This window comes from Erithacus rubecula (assembly GCF_903797595.1).
Source record: "Erithacus rubecula genome assembly, chromosome: 13".
In the NCBI taxonomy this organism is placed as follows: Eukaryota; Metazoa; Chordata; class Aves; order Passeriformes; family Muscicapidae; genus Erithacus; species Erithacus rubecula.
In genome coordinates, this window is record NC_136665.1 from 2,614,172 (window position 1) to 2,636,881 (window position 22,710).

The 22,710-nt window shown below is 42.7% G+C and overlaps 1 protein-coding gene across 3 annotated transcripts in view; it reads left to right on the forward strand.

Moving 5' to 3' along the window:
- The window catches only part of VGLL4 (vestigial like family member 4), a 76,575-nt gene that overhangs the window by 20,932 nt on the left and 32,933 nt on the right, over nt 1–22,710 (forward strand). The window contains exon 1 of one of the 3 annotated variants that reach the window (XM_079316795.1): nt 7,979–8,512. The exons of the other annotated variants lie outside the window; for them this stretch is intronic. Within the exon in view, the coding sequence (XP_079172921.1) occupies nt 8,431–8,512 (82 nt within the window). The 5' untranslated portion in view covers nt 7,979–8,430. Of the gene's footprint in view, nt 1–7,978; nt 8,513–22,710 lie in introns of those variants that run through there. 3 annotated transcript variants of the gene reach the window in all.

Here is a 22,710-nt window from a genome sequence, read left to right on the forward strand (position 1 = left end):
AGGAGGTGAATGTGAACTCCAGTGCACTCAGGACACCTTTTCCCAGCTTTTTGGAATAAAGGTGGAATTTCACTGGGTTAGAGAAGCAAACATTGAGTTCATGGATCTGAAAGCAGCTGGAGATAAAGGAAATAAAAGGTCAAGAGGAAAAGGACCAAGAGAGGGAGAGATGAGGGGGTACTCTGACAGTGTGATCTATCACTTCATTTTTGGGATTTCAGAATCCCATTGCTGGATATCTTTTGATGCTGTGTGTGCCTTGCTCTGTCCTTTGGCTGGTCCAGAGAGAAACCAGAGAATTTTAAAGCCTGGAAATGGGGAATTTTAAAGCCTGGGTAATGAAGAATTAATGTTTGATTGGGAAATTGTGGTGAGACAGAATGAGGGGCTCTGGGCAAGGTGGGATTGATGGGAATTCTTTGTTCAGGAAGAGAGGGATAGGTTTAGGGTGGTTGGAGAACACAGCCTGAGCAAGGTGTTGAGATTGTTGGAAGGAGAGAGAGAGGAGCTTGTAGGTGAGTGAAAGGGGATGTGAATTTGGGAAATATTTTAAAGGCTGAAGAAATTTTGTGGACATTGTGGAATATTTGTCCTGTTGGGAAATGCTGAATTTCAGGAAGTGTAGGGGTGGTGGTGTGAGCCTTGGGGAGAAAAAAACCTGATATGTACCCACAAATCTGCACACCCAAGGCTTTTTTTTTTTTTTTTTTTTTTTTTTTTTTTGTGTGTGTGGTTAAAATTTGGTAGCTGTGATCCTTTCTGCCTCTGGGTTAAAAGTGAGTGCTGAAAGATGACAAAGCTCAGGTTGTGGTCACTGCCAATTCCTGCAGCACCTGGGATTCCTCATGGCCTTGAGGACAACTGTGCCATGGGCAGTGCTCAGCACAGGGAGATTCTCATGACTTTTTGGTAAATTAAAAGCCAAAAATTGAGTTTAAAGAACAGTGTCTGCTTTTATAGGTGGTGAGTGATGGTTGTGTGATCCCTAAGAAAAGCAGGGTGGAGCTGGCAGAGGGGAAATGGGGAATGGCACATGGGAAATGTGAATATAGACTTTACTGGTTTGTCATAAAGCTGGAAGATAATAACAAATAAATGTCTTTTAAAATCCAAACGTGAAAAATACCCCTTCCTTTTTTCCATTTCTTTTTGGAGTGAAAACAGCAAAAGCACAATAGAAAATCCTAGGGTTGATTCCATTGAGAAACAGTTTTGGTGGGGAATTTTCAGCATTCTCCAGGTTTCATTTTTGGAAGGAAAAATGCCTTGTGTAATGTAAAATTGGAAATGGTAACTTGGATCCATTGGAAAAAGGGTTTCAGCTTCCATTCAGTGCCAGTCCTTGTCCTGGCTGGAGAGCAGCAATGTTGGAAGGTTGTGGTTTGGAACAGGGAAAAGTTTTGTGATGACTTGTGTGAGGTTTTTCCTTATTATTTCTCTATTTCTGAGATAAAATTTGTATTTCTGGACAGCAAGGGCATCCTCTGCAGGATTTAATGGAGTTAGGACAATTGATAATATTCCACTTGTGTCCTACAGAATCCTGCATGTATCCATGTGTGTGAATAAATAATATATAATATTATATATTTATATTATAAATCATGCTCTTCATGTATTAATACTTTAAATAATGCAAGGGTGTTGGTTTTTTTCTTGTTTTCTTTGTTCTTTTTTTCTTCTGTTGATCCAGAGGACACCCCTCAGCATCCTGAGCAAAGGTTTTTTTTGTGTGGCTGGGTTTTTGTGAGCACAGCAATTTGGGATGAGAGTGTGTTTAAGGTGTGGGGTTTTTTGGTGTGGTCAAAAATAATATTTTTGAAATAATAGAGAACAAGACCCTCAATTGAAAAAGAATAGCCTTAGAGCTTGAATGAAGTTTCATTTTAATTTAATGGAGTAGGTGGCAAGTTACATAATTGGGTTTTGCAATAGCTACTTATTAATATTTTAATCTTAAAATTTAGGATAAGTAATTGCTGTGATGTGTAGAAGCCAAAATTATTCAGTTTCATAAGAACAGTTGTAATTGATTTTAGTGCATGGGACAGCATTGGAAATCCTGGTTTTATCTCATTTCTAAGGTGATTATAATTTCTAAGGTGATTATAATTATTGGAATATTCAGTCTGTGTGCAAACAAGGTCAGCTCCATAGATTTACATATGTTGATGTCTAAGCTCAATTAAGCCTTGTATATTTATATATAAAAAAGCATATTTCATGTCTTGCCAAGTGAGCTATAAGGGGAAATGTTTTCAAAGACTTTAGCAATCTTCAAGCTCTCTGCTTTATTTCTAAACCCTGTAATTAGTGGCTTCTGGAGACTGGATTTGCTTCTTCTCAAAGCTGAGGGATACACACAGTAATTTTGAAATCTAACCTCTAAACATGGTCTGGCTCCTAATTTTCCTAAGTTAAAAGTGGTTCAGATGCCTGAGCATCAAGCTGACTTAAAATTGGCTTTTTTTTTCTTTAGTAATCTCTTTTTTTTTTTTTTTTCCCTCTCGTTTCTCATGCTGAAAGAACAGAAAGTAATTTTTTTGCCCTGCTAACATGATATCAGGGCATGGCAATGTTTGCATTTCACTGTTTGCATCTGGAGGCTCTGGTGGAGTTTGAGACTCTTTGTAGTTCAAGTTAAATTGTTTGTGATTATCATCAACCCTTCAGAAATTTAAATTAGTATGCAAATAACAGGAAAGATTATCAAGTTTTTAATTAGCACATAACAATTTTTCCACCCAGATAAACTAGATTTATCTGTTGTGTGCTTTAGCTGCATTTTTGAAGTGTTCTCAGCCCAGCCTAAGAAAACAAAAAGAGAAAAACACCAGCAAATTGAGAGCTGCAAGGTACCAGTGAGAAATGGAAAATATTCTTGATGAACCAGAGGCCTCACCCAGCACCTCTGTGCCTATTTTATATATTCATCCAGAATTAAATGTTTTTTGCAAAAAAAAAAAAAAAAAAAAAAAACAAAAACCCAACAAGGGAAGTTCTGTCTGCCTTGTTTTGGATTCTGCCTTTCCTGGCCCAAACTCCCACCTGAAAAAGGCTGTGGAAGGACAGCAGGTGTGTTTAGTTTGGGTGGGAGGCAAATGATTCTTGCTGATGAGGGAGGGTTTTAATTAACCAAAAGCTTTTTAGTTGATAAATACTTGGAATGTTCTGGTATGAAATAGCTGGTCCTAAATGGCTCAATATTTACAAACAAGTGATCTGAAATTTTTATTTATCATCATGGTGAGATGCTGTTTAAAAATCTGTGTGTCTCTAAAGAAGGGAGTAGTACAGAATAAGAATTGTAGTAAAGAATAAGAACTGCAGTACACCAAGACATTTTAAAAAAATAATGATAGAAATAAATTTTTAAAAAATCCATCTGCCAGTCCAGACAAGCCATTACCATATATTCCAGGGCCTTATACATGCTTCAACTCTAGACATTCTTGGTCTGTATTTTTGGTTTCCCTGGCATTTTGTTCAATGGGGATTCCTGTCATGAGTTACCCAGCACTTTGTGACACTCACACACTCATAAAGAGATTTCTTCTCTAGGTAATGCTGTGTTTGGGTTTTTCAAGCAGCGTTCCCTAAGTTTAGGTTATGACAAGAATGGCAGAATACACAAATTATTTTGTTACATGTTGATATTGGGTGTAAGCTTCCTATTTCAGGCTTGAGAAGCTCCAGTGATAATTTTAAAAGCATCTTCTGTGTTCTCTAATGTCTGGTACATTGTTGAAACCTTTAGCTAGGGGACAGGTAAAACAGGAAGGCACCAGCTTGAGCTCAGAGATGCTCTACCTGGTGGGGCTTGCTTTAATTATTGATTTATTTTAAAGGAACAGGTAGTTGGGTGTAATTAAACTATTTGCAATGCAACTTTATGATTAAGAAAAAAGTGGGAGAATGCACATATAATGTGTGTTTTGATACCTCCTGTTCATGGTGCAGTTGTGAGTGCTTAATGCTTTGTAAGAAGCGTGTAAAGTGATTTTTTGTGGTATCTGACTCACCAAGAGCAGAGTTGTATTTGTGGATCTTGGAGGCACAGCTGCTTGCAAGGAGCTTGAAATGTCATTTTCCTTGTCATGCATTTCTGGGCTTGCTGAGTGTTCAGTCCATTTTAACTCTGTGTTTCCTCATCCCATCTGAATGGATTTCAAAGCAAACACTCCATCCTGTTTCAAGGAGAATTTTTGGTTTGCTTTTCTCCTGTGAAATGCATTCTGACAGAAATATAAGAACCGGGGTGGTTAGAGCAGCAGTGTTGCAGTGGAGTGTGTGGAAAAAGAAAAGCCTTTTCCTTCAGGCACATCGCCACCTAGCAATTCTCAACTCGAATTTGCTCTTTTCTCAGGGAAAGAAAAAAGGTAAAACCTGTTTTTAAATGTTCCTGCTTTATTCCTCCACCTCCTCCTTGGTGTGCACTGAGGTTTCAGTAGGTGCCTGTCTGATCTGAGGAGCTGCAGCTGGTAATTATCTACTCAAAAGTGGAATTATGCTGAGCAGCACTGTGTGGCCACCAGACATATCAGAGTGTGTCTCACCTCTATAAAGATATTTTTTTCTCTCAGCTGCAGAACTGGGTGCTGTTTCAATAGCTGCTCTCTGCTGATGATCCTGATGGGTGGAATTTCACTTGTCTCCATCTGCAGTATGGATTCTCAGCCAGGGTTGCCCATTTTCCCTCGGGAAGATGTTGTGGAGTGCAGGCACCAAAGACATTTTATTTTCTCAGGCTCTTCAGTACTGCCTGAGAGCAGATGGAGGAGAGGGTTGAGGAGGGCAGAGAAAAGGCAAAGAAGAAATAAGCAGTTCCCTGTGTGTTTGTAATGCTCTAAAGCAACTCAGTGCACGTTCAAATGCTCTAAAACTCATATAAACTGCCAAATCTGACATCATAGACTTGATGTATTAAAAATTTTTTCCCTATAAAAATCCAGGTGAACAAATAACATACAGCTGAAGGATTTATATTTATATTAATTCCCATTATTGACAGTGGTGATTTATCTGCTGTCTTTGCTTTCCTTGCTTTGCTTTTTGTGCCTCCTGAGGTGGTAGGACATTGCAGAGTGCGGGCTGGATTTGCATTCTGTGTCCAAGTAAGGCAGATCCCCGAGAGTCTGAAGCCTGTCCCCTGCTCTGTGGGATAATTCGAATAAAATGCCATGTCAATCCCCGAGCCCGTGGCTTCCCCTTTACCTCTAGAGGCTGCTGTTGTGTTAAAGTTCAGAGGGTTCACACCCGATCCCACTGCCCGGAGCAGGGAGGGTGCAGCCCTAGAGGAAACGCTGCAGACAATGAGAGGCAGAGATGCCTCAGCACGGCTCTGTGCTTGCAGCTAGCAGGCTGTAAAAGGGGCTGAGGAGAAACAGCCTCTCCTCCTTTTTTTCTCCTTTTTTTTTCTCCTTTTTTTTTTTTCTCCTTTTTTTTTTTCTCCTTTTTTTTTTTCTCCTTTTTTTTCTCCTTTTTTTTCCTCCTTTTTTTTCTCCTTTTTTTTTTTTTCTCCTTTTTTTTTTCTCCTTTTTTTTTTCTCCTTTTTTTTTTTCTCCTTTTTTTTCTCCTTTTTTTTTCTCCTTTTTTTTTTCTCCTTTTTTTTTTCTCCTTTTTTTTTTCTCCTTTTTTTTTCTCCTTTTTTTTCCTCCTTTTTTTTTTCCTCCTTTTTTTTTTTTTTTTTTTTTTTTCTTTTTTTTTTTTTTCTCCTTTTTTTTTCTTCCTTCTTTTTTTTTTTCTCCTTTTTTTTTCCTCCCTTTTCCCTCCTCTTTTTTTTATCCTTGTCTCCTTTTCCAGTGATGCACTAGTTAGTGGTTTCAGTTCATTGGAAGATCTCTCAGACCCACGAGCAGCAATCTGAATTGAGAATTTGCTGACAGGAACCAAGTACTTTACAGTGACCCTGGCAGTATTTGAGGTTAATGTCTGCTGGACTTGGATTTGTTGAGCTGATAACATTTCTTTCAAATAAAGTTTTCCTAAGAATGGATTTTGGGTTTAAAATGCAGTATAAGAGAGATAATTATGTAGATAATTCTCCCCACTCTTTCACTAGGCATTGCCTTGTTTTCAGCTTAGATATTTTAATTTAGAAGTTCAAAAAGCTCTTGGTGCTTGGTACAGTTTATTAGTATTTATTGTGAAGAACATTCATTATGCAACATTTGGCAAGTCCAATCAGAGTTTGTACTGAAATGCTGAAAGCCATTCACCTAACAGGGATCATTACTGCCTAAAAACCTGCACACCAGTGACTACTGGTCTAATAAAGAAGAATTAACTCCTTTATTGGTGTCTGGACAGCACTCCTGAGTAGTCAGTGGTTTGTGGACAACATCCAATCATGCTTTTCCAAACAGCTTGAAGAAATATGTAACTTTGAATATAGAGCAGAATTCAAATTGGGCTTGGAATTGTAATGCCCATGTGCACCCCTGTCTTGTAGAGCAGTGCTCTAAAGGAGTTTAAATAGTGTTTTCTTCCTCATCACCTGCACCTCCCACAAAAATTTAAGTATTTTAAAGTGAAAAAAATTGAATACTTATATCCTTGTCCTTCCCAAGCACCCAATAAATGTGTTGCATTCATTTGAATTCAGGGATGCTCTCTATGTTAAAAGCTGTACATATCAAAATATATCAAAAATTGGTGAGGAGCTTGCACTTCATGCTGAAGAAATGTGCCTCTCTTTCTGTAATGTAGTAGGTGTGGATTTTTATTGTTGTTTATATCTTAAAGGGCTCAGATTTCTCTTCATGTCTTTATTAGATGGCTGTTTTGATTTGATGGATTGGTGTAGAATATAGAGATATATGAGTATGCACAATATGCCCTGGTTAAAAATCACCATACACTACTCTTTAATAAAAAGCTATTTATCCTTTTAGAAAATATCATGGGCTGATTTGGTCTGTGTGGTTGGAACTTTTGCAAAACAACAGCAACTTTTTATTAGGTACCATTTCAGAGATGTGCTGTTACTTCAGCATTGTGTATCTGAAGTGTGGAGAAACCTTTTTTTACGTTCTAGGCAATCTTAGAGTATTCAGTAGACACCAGCAGCAACTTTAAACTACTTGTTTTTGCTGAAATACCCAAAGCATTCAAGCAGTAACTCAAAATGCCAACTCAAAATGTGTGAGTTGCTTAATTCATGTTATCTGTTCCCCTTCTCTAGCAGAGAGGAGAAGTTCTCAGGGTGGAAATTCAAGTGTTTTAGTGGTTCTGCCTTGTGAAGATTCCTGTCCCAGATGGGCAGGGATGAGCTGTGCTCCAAGCTGAAGAGAGCAGAGGGAAAATGAGGATTCTATTAGACTTCAGGTGCTGCTCAGCCGCAGGAGCTGCAGTGCGATGCCCATCAGGTTCGCACCTGCTGCAGCCGCCCAGATGTTCTGCCCACATCTGTCTGAGCAGCTCCGTGCCGCGGGAGGCTCAGCCCATCCTGAGATGAGAGAGCAGCGCCAGGCTCCGTCATCTCTGTCACCATCACCATCATCATCATCGCCGCAGCTCCGGCAGCTGCTGAGCGCCAGAGCCCGGAATGTTTAACCACCAATAGCCCTTAAAAAATCCGCTCTGGCCCGGGCGCTGATGGAATCGTAGCAATGCGTGCCATGCCTGTTTGTATGCATAGAGAGAAGCCTTTTTAAACTGTTCACGCATAAGAGACACACAGGGGGAAATGGCTACTGCCTCACGCCTTTTAATTGCGTCCGTCATTCCTGCGATTCCATTTCCCATTCCTGCCATGCCATGGCTGCCGTGGCTGCAGAGCCGCCTTGTTCGCGCTGGAAGGGGAGTGAGGAGAGGCAGAGTGCGTTTGCAGCGCGGCCCGGCCCGAGCAGGCCCCTCACGCCGCTTCCTCCCCTCGCAGCCGCCTCCTCCTCCTCCCGGACTGTTTCCTGTGCAGCGCTCTGACGCGGCCGTGCCCTCCCTCCCTCTCTCCCTCCCTCTCTCCCGTCTCCGTCCCCGGCCGGTTCCCGCTCCCGCCGGGCCCTGCGCACAAAGCGCCCCGGCCGCGGCGGCGCCTGCGCGGGGCGGGCCGGGCTCTGAGGGCAGCGGGCTGGGAGCGGGGCCCGGCGGGCAGTGCCGGCCACTGCCGCTGTCAGCGCAGCGGGCTGCGCGCTGCTCCCTGCCTGCCCCGCCGATCGCGCTTTGCTTGTACGCTCTTTTTTTTTTTTTTTTTTTTTATTTTTAAATTTTTAAAAAATTATTTTCTTTAAACTTGGAGGAACGCTTGGGAAGCCCCCGCACGGCTGCGCTCCCGGCCCGCAGCGCGTTGCCCTCGCACTCCCCGCGCTGCCGGAGCCGCTCCCCCTTCCCGAGCCGCTCCAGGCTGGGCCTCTGCCGGGCTCTGGAAGCCGGGAGCGCCTCGCACCGTCTGCCTCCCCCTCCCGGAGCCGCTCCTCCCCGCCAGCCCGATAAATGCTGTTTATGAGGATGGACCTGTTGAACTACCAGTACTTGGACAAGATGAACAACAATATCGGCATCCTGTGCTACGAAGGTAACAGTGCCTCGCCAGGGGCAGTGCGTGGTGCCCTCGCACGGGGAGGGATGGATCCCTTCCAGGGATGGATCCTTCTCCGAGCGGCGCTCGCCCTTGTTTGTCAGCGGGGATGTTTTTGGAGACCGCCGCTGCGCGACGCTCCGCGGGCTCTTGTCAGAGCTTGTGTTTCAAGGCAGACATTTCTTTCTTTCTTTCTTCCTTTCCATGTGATATTTTTTTAATTTTTTTTTTTTTTCCACAAGCCGCGTTTTCAACGCTTTCCCTCACTGAGGGCCGGGGGGCGGGTGGGGGTTTGTCCGTCTGGGGTTTGTCTGTGTGGGGTTCGGCCAGCCGGGGTCTGTCCGTCTCTGCCGGACACGCGTGTCCGGGGCCGAGTGTCCGGCGTGTCCGTGCTCCTTGTCCGGCCCCCAGCGCCGCCCCGGGCCTTACACAACGCGGAGTCCGGCGGGGCCGGGGCTCGCTGCCCTCACAGCCCCGCTGGGAAGGCGCCTGAGGTAACCGGGCAAATCTCTTGGTTCATCTCCGCCGAGTTTTCTCTACGTGCGGCTGCGAGAAGCGGTTATGGCTTGGAGAGAAAGGCACCACTGAGCTAATTCGGCTTGGCAGCGGGGCTGGTTTTGCTGTAGCCACACACAAGCGCTGCGAAAAGCTTTTTTTTTTTTTTTTTTTTTTTTTTTTCTGATTCAGCAGGAGCGTTTTCCATGTTCGTTCGGAAAATAAACTTGCTGGAGTTGTCAGGAAAGAAACAATGAGGAGCGTGCACAGGCCAAGGAGATGTCTGTTCACAGTGCTCAGAAAAAGGGCAGGACAGAAGCCAGGCAGCCGAATCTCACTTTGGAAATTACAGTCTTTTCTATCCCTGAACCAGCATGGCCACATTGCTTCCCTTCAGGAAGTGGAGGGGCTCCCTGTTGTACTGTGTATATCTTTGTTTCTCCTTTTTCTTTCCTGCACAAATATGTATATGTTCATTTGGATCAAGCTCTTTTACACAAAGTTGAGCTGAATAATACGGAGATGGAGTTCCATGGAGTTGAATTCCCAACTTCTTTCTTATCCCATGCTTTCTTTGTTAGGGCAAGAAAACCAGTTTAAAAGGGAAAAAAAAAAAAAAAAAAAAGGGAAAACAACTTTCAGGATCCTTTAACTTTTTCATTTCAGGATCCTTATCCTTTAACTTCTTCACTGCTCTGTGCAGTAATTAGTGTTTTCTTTGGAAGCAATTGATAACTTCTGATGAAGACCATGTAATTTTATGCAAAGCTTTATTTACGTAATACATCTTTCTGAGTGTTTTGTTGACTAAGTTTTGTTGCTCTGTAGTTTTGGCTCATTAGTTCAATTCATTGTAATTATGCCTATTATTTATGGAAGATTCTTTCCAGCCCCCCTTTTATTCCCCACCCTTTTCTCCAGTAATTGTTATTTAACCAGATCTTAGCTTTAATAGTTCAAAAGCAAAAGAACAGTTTAAGGAATGCACTCTACTGGAGCAGTTTTTGTTTAGGTTAAACATCTGTTGCTATTTTCCTTATTCTGGAAGTTAACATTTTTAACACTAAAATAAACACACACAAAATGAAGAGAAGGAAAGCAAAACTGCAGTGGTGTTTATAGTGAGGTGTTTATATCCCAATGGTTTAAAAAGTGTAAACACTGGCAACATCTGCTCTGAACTCAAAGGGTGTTTTAGAGATGCCTACAGATCTTCCAGGGCTCTGCCATAGTATTTATTTTATAAGTGAGTTGTGTCAGCAGTGATGGATTTTGTCTTTCCAGGGACACTGTTGCAGTAGTAACTGATTGACAACAAAACACCCTTTCAACTCTATTAATTAGGATTTATTGAAGGCCACACTTGAACTACTTATAAATTGATGCCTTCCTGAAAAGTACTTTTGAAGATGTAGGATAAGATAAAAAATACATTGTGTGGTGAGAAAACAGGTTTGAAATTTCAGAGGAAATAAGCATGTGCCTATAGGCCTCAGGAAATAGATGGGTTCCTTGTTCCTTTAGATTTTCTCTTGAAACATTTGTTTTTAGCTTTTGAGGTGATTTCCATGCTGGTGAGATGTGTCAGTGTGTTTTATGAAGTTTACTGGTGGTTTTACTCTTCTGGCACTGGAACTGTTGGATTTGCAGCAGCCTGTGGATCAGAGATGTGTTGATACCTAAGAAATAGGAAAAGTTCCTCCACTGTGTGCATTTGGCAACCCTTGAGTTCACCATGGAGCAGAGGAGTGCAATTTGCATCCCTTGCTGGGCTTTTTCTTGCCCAGCAAGAGTCACAGGTGGCAATTTGGAGTTCTGAGCATCCCATACTGCCTGAGCTGGTTTTGGGCAGGAGATTTCTAAATGGTCTCTAAAGGTGCCTTTGTCCTCTTGGAAATTTCTGCACACTCATGTAATTAAAGCAGCCACAGCCAAGAAAAGGACTACAACCAGAAATGAGGGGGAAGAGTTTTAGAAAGGGGGTCCATAACAGAAGCACAGGATAAAGCCATTTCCTTTCCTTAAGGTTGTTTGTTTCACACTGATTATTTGTGTCTTTTGGTGGATTTTCTTGATGTCATTGCTAGCTTTGAGCCCCCATGATACCCCATGGTAATCTCAAATCCAATTGATGCTTTTAGAGGAAAATCTGAATTTTAATGATTTGTTTTTTTTTTTAACAAGTTGCATAAAACAGACATTTGAGTTTTGTCTCCCTCTCCAGTGAAAGAAATTTTTAAAATTACTCAAATGGGAATACTTGGTCCTCACCAGTGGAAGATTACAGTTATATTAGTGATGATTAACCATTTCAAGCAATTTATTCTAATAGTTTTGGTACAACAGGAAAGAAAAGAAGAAATAATTAGAGAATTGTTGCCTTGGCATCTGGATGCTCATCTTTAGCATGAATACATCTGATATTCTCCTACTAAACATTTGCTGCCAGTGATCCACAATGGCCAGTTTAATGAGTGGTGCTTTCAGATGATTGTTTTCTTCCTAATGAGCTCAGGGCCATCAGGAAGCTCCTGGGAGCCCTGGCTGAGGTGCAGAGGCCAGGGAGCAGCAGCATTCTGAGGCAGGCTGGCATTCCCAGTGCTTCCTATCAAATGACAGCCACTTGATCTGGGCAGGTATTCAGGCCTGGAACATCTGCATCTTGTTTTGTGGTGGTGTTATAGATGGGTAATGTGATGGTTGGCTCTCACAATTAAGGGATGAATATTATTTGGATGATAAAAGAAGTTTTATTGGTGTATATGTGTGTTACTGTGACCTGTTGTCCCCATAGTCCTCTTTCCCCTTCTCTTGTGTATTGTTGCCACTGGCTGGCTTTGGTATTTGGGAGGAGGGCAGGCTCCTTACTAGGACATGCAGCATGGCAACTCCTGACCTCCAATCCAGTTGGAAGAAAAGTCTGCACCCATGGACAGCAAGGAAAAGTAACTGGCAGAGTTTAGGAGGGGCCAGGGTTGGCTGCTGCACCCCCAGGGTCTGAAGGTCCCACGCTCCCAGTGCCGTGTCTTTCCTTGTTCAGCCACTCCATTGTATTTTGTTAAGGTTTAACAAACCTTTAAAATTGTAAAAGTGAGTGTCATTTCTCACAAATGGGGACTCATCCAGGATAAACACCTTGTCCATGGCCCTGGGAGATTTCAAAAGAGGAGCATGCCCCCCACCATGAGCTCGGTGGCTCAGTCGATTCCTGTTGGGAGTGGCACAGCCCACCCAGTACAATAGTACAGGATTTGCTTTTGTTCTCCAGAAAGAACATAAAGTGGTTTTTCTCCTTTCTTTCTCTTCTTCCTTCCTTTTCCCATCTCTTCCCTTCTGGCTGCTGGGGCTTGCTGGGAGGACCTGTGGTTAGCTGCTTAAGAAGGCGAGCCTTGTTAAAGCCTGACTGTCAAGATAGGACAGAGCTGGTAGGGAATCCCCAACGGGAGAAGGAGAAAGTGAAGAGATACCAACAAGTATCCGCCTGAGAAAGAAACCAGCTCAGTGGAATTACAACCCCAGCACCAGAGATAAGGACGAGCTCAAGATGATACAGTACTGTATGATGGAGTAGGCTAAGGAGGAAATTAGGTCAAATCATGTGCACTAGCTGAGGTATGAGTCAGACAAAGGGTAGATATGTCAGGCTTTAAACATCTGTCTAAGAGCTAAGAACCCGTTCAGTCAGGAAGAGAGTGATTATGCTGCCTGCTGGGAAGGAGAGATTTCATCTTTGAAGGTGAGAGTGTTTAAAGTATCAAAAAATAAAGAATGAGACTTGTTAGACTGTTTCCCCCCTCCACTTCCATTGGTACCCACAGCTCTTTGATGGGCCCAGTCAAAATACTGGAAACAGAGTAGCAAGAGAGAAGAAAGGAGGTCAGGGCATGAAAACCAAGCAGTGGGATTGTATCCTCTTAGGGAAGTGCCACTAGGTGAGGCACAGGAAGGAATTAAATTTGTAACCATACCACTCCATTCCTCTGATGTGAGGATGTTCAAGAAATTATTAAAAGAATTACTAGAAAACACCATCAGCTAAGTGGAACAGTTAGACCAATTTTTGGGGCCTAGTATCTATACACAAGAAGAAATGCGACTGCTAATGACCATGTTATTTACACCAGATGAAAGACATGATTTGGGTGGCTGGGATATGGATATGGGAAAGTGAGCACATGCAAAGACATCCTAGAGGCCTGAAAATGCCCATAGTACACCCTAATTGGGACCACAAGGATCCTGGAGGAAGGTGAAACATGGAAGACTTTAAAACATTAATTGTAAGGGATATTAAGCTGCTCCAGAATGCCAAAATGTTTGCAGGGCATTTAATGAACAGCAGAAACCCCAACAGAGTATCTAGAAAGATTGAGGAAAAATCTGAGGCAGTATTCAAGGGGTGACCCCAATATGGTAGCCAGACAGATCTTGCTAAAGATAAATTTTGTCATCTATGCTTGGTCAGATATATGCAGAAAATTAGAGAAGTTAGAGAGTTGGCAAGAAAGGGGATTAGAAGATCTCTTGAGACACAGAGAGTGTGCATCAGGAGGGATGAAGAGAAAACAGGAGGAAAGGCCAGAGTAATGCTAACTGCCATTAGAAAAGGGCAAATTTGTTTTTATTGTAAGAAAAGTGGACACTTCAAGAGAAATTGCCCCCAAAGAGGAAGGGACTTGAAAGTTTATAAGAATGAGCAAAGAGGGAGGTAGAAGACTAGAGATGTCAGGTACTCTACATCCTAGGCACAGAGTATCATCAAGAGTCCTTGGTAAAATAAGTCCCCAGGAGGAATAATTTGAATTTTTAGTGGACATGAGAGTTAAATAAAACTTGTGTTTGTCAAATTTGAAGGAGATGCAAGAAGAGTCAAAATTCTGTGCAAGTAGCAGGTGCAAAAGGAGAAGGGTTTAAAGTGTTAATTGATGATGTTAACCCTGGAGGTTGAGTATCAAAGCATGGAAACACCAGCTTGTAACCCCTCAGTGGGGAGTTCCATTCAGGTACTGCTCACCACTGAATCAGCTGTGGGAACTGCAGAGCAAGAATGGACTCATGCCAACAGAATTAAAAACCTGGTCCATGAACCCAAAAGAACAGACTGTAACATCCAGAGCAGGTGAGACAAAGTTGGCTTTTGAACAAAGACTGACATCTGAAAAGTAGAGTCAGGCTTCCACCAGCCAGCTCAAAGACTGTTTTAAATAACACTTGAGTAGGGAATTTAAATCATATCAATTGTAGTTGTCCTATTCTAATGATGGAGATTGCAAGGATCTGGTAAGAGAAGTACACAGGATACAGTGGGAGGTGTCAGGGTAGCTCACTTGAGAACTGACAAGGAGAGTTAGAGGGCAAGACCTGTGCTGGCCACCAAGATGATGCAGCCCTGCTGTGGGGACAAAAAGCCATAGCAGACCTCTGTGATCCCCTTTGGCCTGCTCCAACCAATTCATGTCACCAACTCCACCAGTCATTTTCTTAAAGAGAACCTGAGGAGTTTTTTTCTGTTCTCACTGTCCTCACCCACATCAACAGATACCATCATGAGTCAAAATTAAATTTGAATCAAGAAAAGTAGGAGTAGATCATCTAAATCAAAAATGAAAATTAATTGCACGAGCCTAATGACTTCTAGAAAAGAAAAAGGGAGGTTGTTATAGATGGATAATGTGTTGGTTGCTGCAAATAGTTTGCACCCATGGACAGCAAAGAAAATTAGCTGGCAGAATTCAGGAGGGGCCAGGGTTGGCTGCTGCAGCCCCAGGGTGTGAAAGGGGCAGCAGCCATTTTGTGGCTCTGAAGGTCCCACACTCCCAGCACCATGTTCTCTTCCCTTATTCAGTCACTCTGTTGTAGTTTGTTAAGGTTTAATAAACCTTTAAAATTGTAAAAGTGAGGGTCATTTCTCCCAGTGGAAACTCACTAAACTCCAGCTCAGTGTTCCTTCCCAGCCTGGCGTGTGAGGTAATGGAGTGCTCAGAGTTAAAACAGAGCACAGGTGAAGCTGCTCTTTGACTCCAGGGCTGTCCAGCAAGTTTTGGCTCCTGCTTTCCCACGGAATATGCATGAGGAGGTGCAGTCTCCAGGCAGATTTGTTTCATTCTCTTGTTTATCACAGATGGTGGTGTGTTGGAAGGCAGATTTCTGCCTTCCTTCCTCTCTCTCCCAGTTTCAGATGCTCTGGGTTATTGCTTCATTCTCAGGGCTGGAACTGCTGTGCTGGGAAAGGTATAAAGAAATGCAATAAGATGCTAAGAAATCCCCCAGGCATGTTACTTGGAGCACTCAAAATAGTTAGGCAGAGTTCTTTGGATAGTCCAGAAGACTGGGATTTTTTTTTTTTTTTTTTTTTAATTTAATGAAGCAAATTGGATCCAGATTTCTAGCAAAACACCCCTTTTTGGTTTGAGGACAGCTTTCATTAGTTAGTGGCATATTACATAATTATTTCACTGACTTCCTGTAAGGCTGGAGCATTCCTTGGCTTACAGAGCTGGGTGTCCTCTCTGGGCACTGCAAGGCATCCTGAAAATGTGTCTGTCTTCCCCAAAAGGCCACTTCAGGTGTTTGCTATCACAGATCCTCCTAACTTCATTTGCTTTTTAATGAAATGCAACGTGTTTTCTGAAATTCTAAAGAAGAGTTTCCATCAGCTTTCTCTGCTGACCTTGCATTTTTCTCTAACATCAGTTTCTCCTATTAACTGCAAAGTTTGGATTAGCTTCTAAATATGTAAAATGACTTAAGCACTATTCTTCTGCTAAGAATTGGATAAGAATCTCTTTCATGGCAAATTAAGTGTTCTTATTTGTAAAGCAGTGTAAAATTTCTGTTCAAAGCCATGTAAATTAAGATGCACCCACAGAACTTTCCCCATTTATAGAACATTCTGTGGGTTTTGCATTTTCAATCTCTTTCATCTTCAGAAAAAAATAAAGAGCTACAGCTTCACAGTTGGGCTCTTCTTGCTCATTTCCTCCTAGCATGAAGTTGGGAATATCCTCTTCAGGACTGACATCAAAATTCAGTTTATTTTCCTCATTCATCAAAGGCAGGATAGATTTAGGTCATACTTTAACTTTTTTTTTTTTTTTTTCCCCCTGGAGTTCTGTTGTTCTCACCCTGGATGCTAGTTCAGCATTTGTACTGAGAACTCAAACAAGGAAATTAAAAACCCAAATATAATAGACTGTTATCCCACAGCTTTCTGTAGATAAGATAGGCAGCATATTTTTTTTCCTGAGATAAAAGGTAGTGAGGTTTGTAGCAGTAAGTTGAATTCTGTGTTAATGAGCAATTCGCTTAAAGGCTGTAACTTGTTACTCACAAGTCAAATTTGTTACAGTGCCAGGTCTCTTTGGATATAAATCCAGGGATTTTAGGAGACATTGAAAAAGCTTAAATTGCTCCAGAGTTTGAACAATGCACTGCATTGTATGGAGAGCTGTTAGAGAAAAAATAAAGCTTAAACAACAGTCTTCATTGTGTGGCATCTAAAATTATGAATGAAAAAGTTCATCCATATGTATTGGCTTAGCCTTTTTTAAATATCTGCTTTGCATGAAAATAGTTGTCTATTAATTTCTTTTTGAGGTTTAATACAGATGGGCCTTTATATTTGATTTTGGCTGAATAGACTACAGGGTTTGAACATGCTGCATGCAGACAGAGTGCCAAGCAATTTAGCAAAGTTGTTTACACTAACAACAATCCAGCAGGACAGAGCCTATAATTTCTTACTGATAATAGTGTGAGGTAGTGGTGAACACAAGTTCCTGGAGAAGTGTTTACAAAAATGGCTTTATACTTCCTCAGCATTAAAGAACTTTGAGGACTTTGGGGTTGAATTCCTTCTTTTAAGGCAGGCAGCTTTTCCTGCAGCCTGGATCATCCCCCTGGCAATTGCTCTCCAGATCAGCATGGCTAGCTGCACACACAGGGGCATTGTTTGTCCCTGCCTGTGGGGATAGCTGTGGGCAGGAGCAGACACCAGCAGTGCCACCAGCTCCCTCTGGGTGTGCTGGGGCAGATCCATCTCTCAGATTTTTGAGATGTTCTCATTCTCAGCCTGTCCCTGCAAGTGGACTCAGCAGTGAGTGGAGCTCAGGGAGCACTGGGGTGTGTCCTGGGAGGGATGGGGGGAGATGGATCCTCCAGGGCACTGAACAGGCAGTTGAGCTCTTAATTAGGGTTATCTCTGCCCACTTGTAAACCTCATGTCACAGATGGATGGAGCTGGAAGAGTCTGCTCTTAATAGCAGGAGTAGCTGCCACTGATTGTAGGGTAAGGCGAGCCTGGGGGACTTCACAGGATCACAGAATATCCTGAGCTGGAAGGGACACCCAGGGATCATGGATCCAACTCCTATCCCTGCCCAGACACCCCAGCAATCCCACCCTGAGCACCCCTGGAGGGCTGTTCCTGCAGCTCTGCAGCCTCAGGGCTGTGCCCATTCCCTGGGGAGCCTGGGCAATGCCAGCACCCTCTGGGGTAGAACCTTTCCCTGATCCCCAACCTGACCCTGCCCTGATGCAATGGAGGCCATTCCCTTAGAAAAGGTCATTCCTTGTTAAGAAATATCTCAGCACAGCTTCTTGTGCAACCTTAGTGAAATTGAGGTACCTGGCACCACCACAGCTCTGCTCCCAGCCAAAGAAAAAATCACCCAGAAACCTCAGTGAGGTGATGGGACTTCATCAAAGATCTTCAGAGCTCCACTTTGAACAGGAATGGCAGTCCTTAAATCTCAGGGTGATATGGGTGGTGGGGGCAAAAATGTGAAACTGAGGTTGGAGTCATTCCTTATCTAAGTTTCCCAGCACTGCTTGGTATCAGATGTTTTTCTAAACAAGAGTTTAGAATGTTTCCTTGCCTAAATTTCATGGCATTGTTTGGTATCAGATTTAAGTAAGGTTTCTTTTAAACTTGGTTGTTGCTAGTGATAAAAGCAAGAACTGGTTAAGCATAGTAGCACTTGGTGCAGTCCAGCTTTTTCCCCAAAAATGATGTGTGATGCTTTGTGCCTCATTTTGGTGAAAAAGCTCATCCACAAGTGGTGTTTGTGGATAGAAGTAGATAATATTTGGGAGAAGTGGAATGTTGCAGCACACAGGGAGGAAGGGAGGTTGCCTGCAGCAGCCTGGTGCCAGCTCAGTTCCCTCACAAAACCTGTGGCTCCCATCCTTTCCTTATTCCTGTTGTTACAAGAGTCTCTGATTATTTAAAGACATGTTCCTTTTCACTCCTCATCACTTCAGAGAGTTCCCTGTCAGCTGTGAGAACCAGGCATTGTAATGTATAACTTTCCTCCTATTCTTCCAAATGTTGCTAGCAGGTTCCAGGAAATATATTTACTCTCCCAGGGAAAGTTTGGAACCAGTTGTGTTTAAAAAGCAATAGTTTTTCCTGGAAACCCATTTGACAGGGCAGGCATGGAAACCTCTCAGTACTGTACTTTCCTGCTTTTTGAGCCTTAATATTTATTTTTCAGCATTTCAGAAATAGGGGGGTTTTGCCTTTAAATATGGGTTGTAGTTAGATGTGAGAGAGATTTAGTCAGTTTTTGGGGATTTTCTTGCCCAGGAATGGCAGTGTTGTATGGGAATATAAACCAAATTGGAATATTTATTATGTTTTGTTTTAACTCAAAATCCCAGAACAGCAGATTGGCAATACCCTTTGTTACAACCTACAAAGTGCCCAGCCCAGCCATCTTTTGCATGAGAAGAGTGGAACCCAAACCTCCCAAATGGATCTTTTTAAGTAGCTGTTGTTCTTTTGGGAATGAGTGAGGATTTACTTCTTTTGCAAATGGTATCAACAAGCTGTGCTTACACTTTAGAAATGGTATTGAGACTTCCTATTTTGTTATTTAATTGCTAAAGTTTAGTAGGTGTAAATTAAGATAGTAGCAGGTTTGGACACTTTCAGAGCAGAACCTTTCAGAAAATTATGGTTTCTTGGCTCCAGATTACAACATTGGAGTTTTTTTCTGTGATGCTCTACTGATTGTAATTAAGTGTCCCTGTAAGGAAAATTAAAGTTGTCCAGGCAAAAGGAAACTATTTCTATGAATCAAAATGATCTAGGAATATAAGTAAATGCCACACAAGGGCTAGCCAAGTAAAATAGGAGTGTTTAGTTGTTCTGTTTATATTCTTTGGAAAGCAGCTTGACAAAAACTGCTCTTACCATGGAGAAAAAGAAGTTGACACAACTGTGGCACCTCCTTTGTGGTGCTTTTATCCAGAACACATGAAATGAAGATGGGGTGAGGGAAGTGCTGGATGATTCACATAGGACAAGTCTGGACCCAGCCACTTCCTTGGATTTAGTATAAATATTTATGGCACTGAAGGGGATTTTTTTTTTTCATTTTAATATTCTTCCTGGTGCCCAGGATCCTTTTTAGATGTCCTCCTGGGCCATCTGGTGTGCAGTGGTGCTTGTTTAACCCCCACCCTGCAGTTTTCCTGCTGGGGCATCTCGGGGCTCTCTGTGGTTGGTGGGGATGGAATCTGCTGGGGCAATGCTGACGTGCACACTTTTCATGCTGAACTCTCCAGACCCAGAGGGGAACACTCTGCTCTTGTCCTGCTGCAGGCACCACACTCAGCTATTTGCCAAAGGTGGCAAAAATAGGAATTCTAGCAGCAATGTTTACAGGGCCTTGCCTGGGTTCTCTATCTTCAGAAATGCTTCTCTCACTAATGTTACATAATCCATGTATTGAACTCAGCTCATCACCAAAAAAAAAAAAAAGTTTTAAAAAATTGTTGCCTTTCTTTAAAAACTCTTAAAAGTCCAAATATCTATGACTGTGACTGCTTTGAGGTACATTTTGTTTGCCTTAACAGCTAATTCGTGGATGTTCTGAGTTTTTCTTTGCAGAACAGTAAATTGAACCCTGTTTCAGTTCAAGTGTTTCTCAATTGGTGCATTTAGCAACAAGTATGACAACAAACATTTTAATGCTCACATTTGCATATATTTTTAATCCTCTTTGCAGAGTTCTTGCACTCACAGAAGCCCAGTTAATGCAACTTTTAGCCACCCCTGTGAAATAAACAATGAATGTTATCCTTATTTACAGTGGGGAATAAAGAGCTGTAACTGATTGAACTCACAGAAGTCTGGGATAAAGCTGACAGCAGCATTCCAAGTGCCTCAGTTGGAATATTTTGCCACAGCTGCTAAACTTTACTGTGATCTCTTAGCAAAGAAAATTGCTTTTACTGGTTTGAGATGTTCAAGTAAAATATGTCATTAATCAGCCAAGCAGGTAAAAACAATGATTCTTGGACTGATGCTGTTATTAATCCTTACTTTGTGCTCAGCTGTCATTGGGGGGAAACAAGCTTTTGGACTAAAATAGTGTGACTTTGGTCTCTCTATAGTGCACCCCACCCAAAGGGAGGTGATGGAATCTCCTTCAGTGGATGTAGTTGAGTCTTTAGCTGATAAAAGGAATGAGGCCTTGCAGACAATGCTGGGAAGAATTTGAAGTTCCCTGTCTGAGCCACAGGACCTCCCCAGGTCTGTTCATTTAGATCAGAGCCCGTTAAGTTGGATAAAAGGAATGTGCCCACAGATGCTGGCAGTTAATTTTGATTTTCCCTTTGCAGGATGAGTTGGGATCAGAGACTTAATGAAATAGCAGTCCAGCTGTGCTTGTGCAGTGCAAGCCAGGCTGAGCCCATTTATGAGCTGAAGCAGGGCTTCCAAACTTTTTAATTCATAATGCAGTCTCTCACTGCCCCCAGCATTGCTGTTTGGGTCGATTAAAAACTTCTCATTGCCTGCTTAATTATAGGGTGGAACATCTTTAACATGGGGTAAGGGGGTAGAGATCTGCAGAAATGTTTTCCAGGTGAGATGGGTAAGAATTTAACAGGTGATTCACTGGGGAATTATATCATAGTAATGCAGTGAGAGGTTTGATTCCTGGCTCCTCTGGGGACAGTGTGATGTGACCGTGGGTCACAAACACACAGCTGACATATTTTTGTTACCTTTGTTTTACCAACCCATCTGCACTTCCCTGTCTTTTCTGGGTTCTGTCAGGACTGAGTTGCTGCTGCAGCTCTGAAATAAACAGAGAAGGAGCCTGGAGTTATTAGGAGCCCTAATTAAAGGTCTTTGAGCAGCAGAGTGTAACTTTGGTGCTGCTCACCCCTTCCAACCCCATGACTGTCAAGATAACTTCAAAAATAAGAACCTCTGCTTGTTTTTCCAAGAGTTCTGGAAAACCTGTCCTCAGTGCCCAGAAAACTGTGAGAAAGGCTGCTCAGGCAGCATGTAATTTCTTGGTAGCAAACACAATCCCTCCCTCCATCTGCCCTCCCCTTGGAGAGAACACTGATTTGAAGTGACCCTGCAACTTGGCCCCACAAAGCTCCCCCTGCTTGTGAAATAAACAGCTCTGGGCTGGGCAGTGCTGCTATCCATCCATCCCCTGGCACCATGGCACTGGCTCCCTTTTATCCCTGGGACAGCCTCCAGCAATCCCAGTGCTGCTGCTGGGCTGGCTGGGAGTGCCTGAGGTCACATCCACCACCTTCAGTCCTTCTGGGCAGCAGTTCATCCTCTGCTCCCAACTTTTGCACAAGCCATTTTCTTTTTCCTCAGTAAAATTAATGTAGTTGTGTGTCATGTACACAAGATTAAAAACTGCTCTGCCACAGGCACAGATTTGTTTTATCTTTTTCCTTAGAAGAGGTGCTGTGTGTCTGTTTGTTTTGGAAGACAGTCCTGTCATGAACAACAGTGATATTTTAGCTTTTACATGTTTCCTTAAACCTGGAGAAATGATATGGAATCCTTTCCTTTGAATCTCATGAGCTACACTGTTCTCTGGGTTCTTCTAGAAACCTTCACAAGTTGTTGGTTGTTAAAACACTGCAGGAGAGCAGCATCTGAGGGAGTGCTGAGCTGCATCTGAGTGATACAAATGCAGAGGATTGAGTGTCTGACCTTGTGCACCCTGCAGGGCTTGTGCTGAGGCTGAGGCAGGGCCCAGCCACTGGCTCCCAGTAAGAAATGGAGCACAGAGGAAGGGGCAGGCTGGCACATCCTGCTCCCTGGCCATGGCCAGATGAGGATCTTGTTTCCCTCTGCAGGATTCCCAAATCTGACTGCCCTGCCCAGTTGTCACTGCTCTCCCTCTGCACAGGGGATTTTGGAGCCCTTTCTGAAGGACAAAGGGATTTTGTTCTCCACAATGGATTCTTTGTGGGAGATGGGTTGGGATTGTTCTGCTGCTCAGTGGATTAAAATCTTGGATATTCTGTGCAGCTTGGCTGGAGGGGCTCAGTGTCCTCATCTGGGAGACCATGAGGCTGCACATCAGGTAGCAAAACCAAAGTGGAAATCCAACTTTTTCCTCTGTTTGTGGGGCCAAATGTGATATTTTTTCTCATTTCACTGTTGTTTAGGGAGAGAATTTGGTCACTTGGATGCAAGTCCCAAGGATCCCCTCAGGATCTTGCACAGTGACCCTGTTTTATTCCAGATCCATCCCAAAAGCAGCACCCACCTGTGCATGTCTTTTCCTAACATTTTAAATACATCTGCTTTTCAGATCATATTTTAAAGCATTTCTATCCTCCCTTGAGGGCTGTTTAACCTTCCAGGTAGGGAATTTGGGGAGAAATAAAATGGGAATAAAAGAAACATTGGTGGAAAGTGCAATATCAGA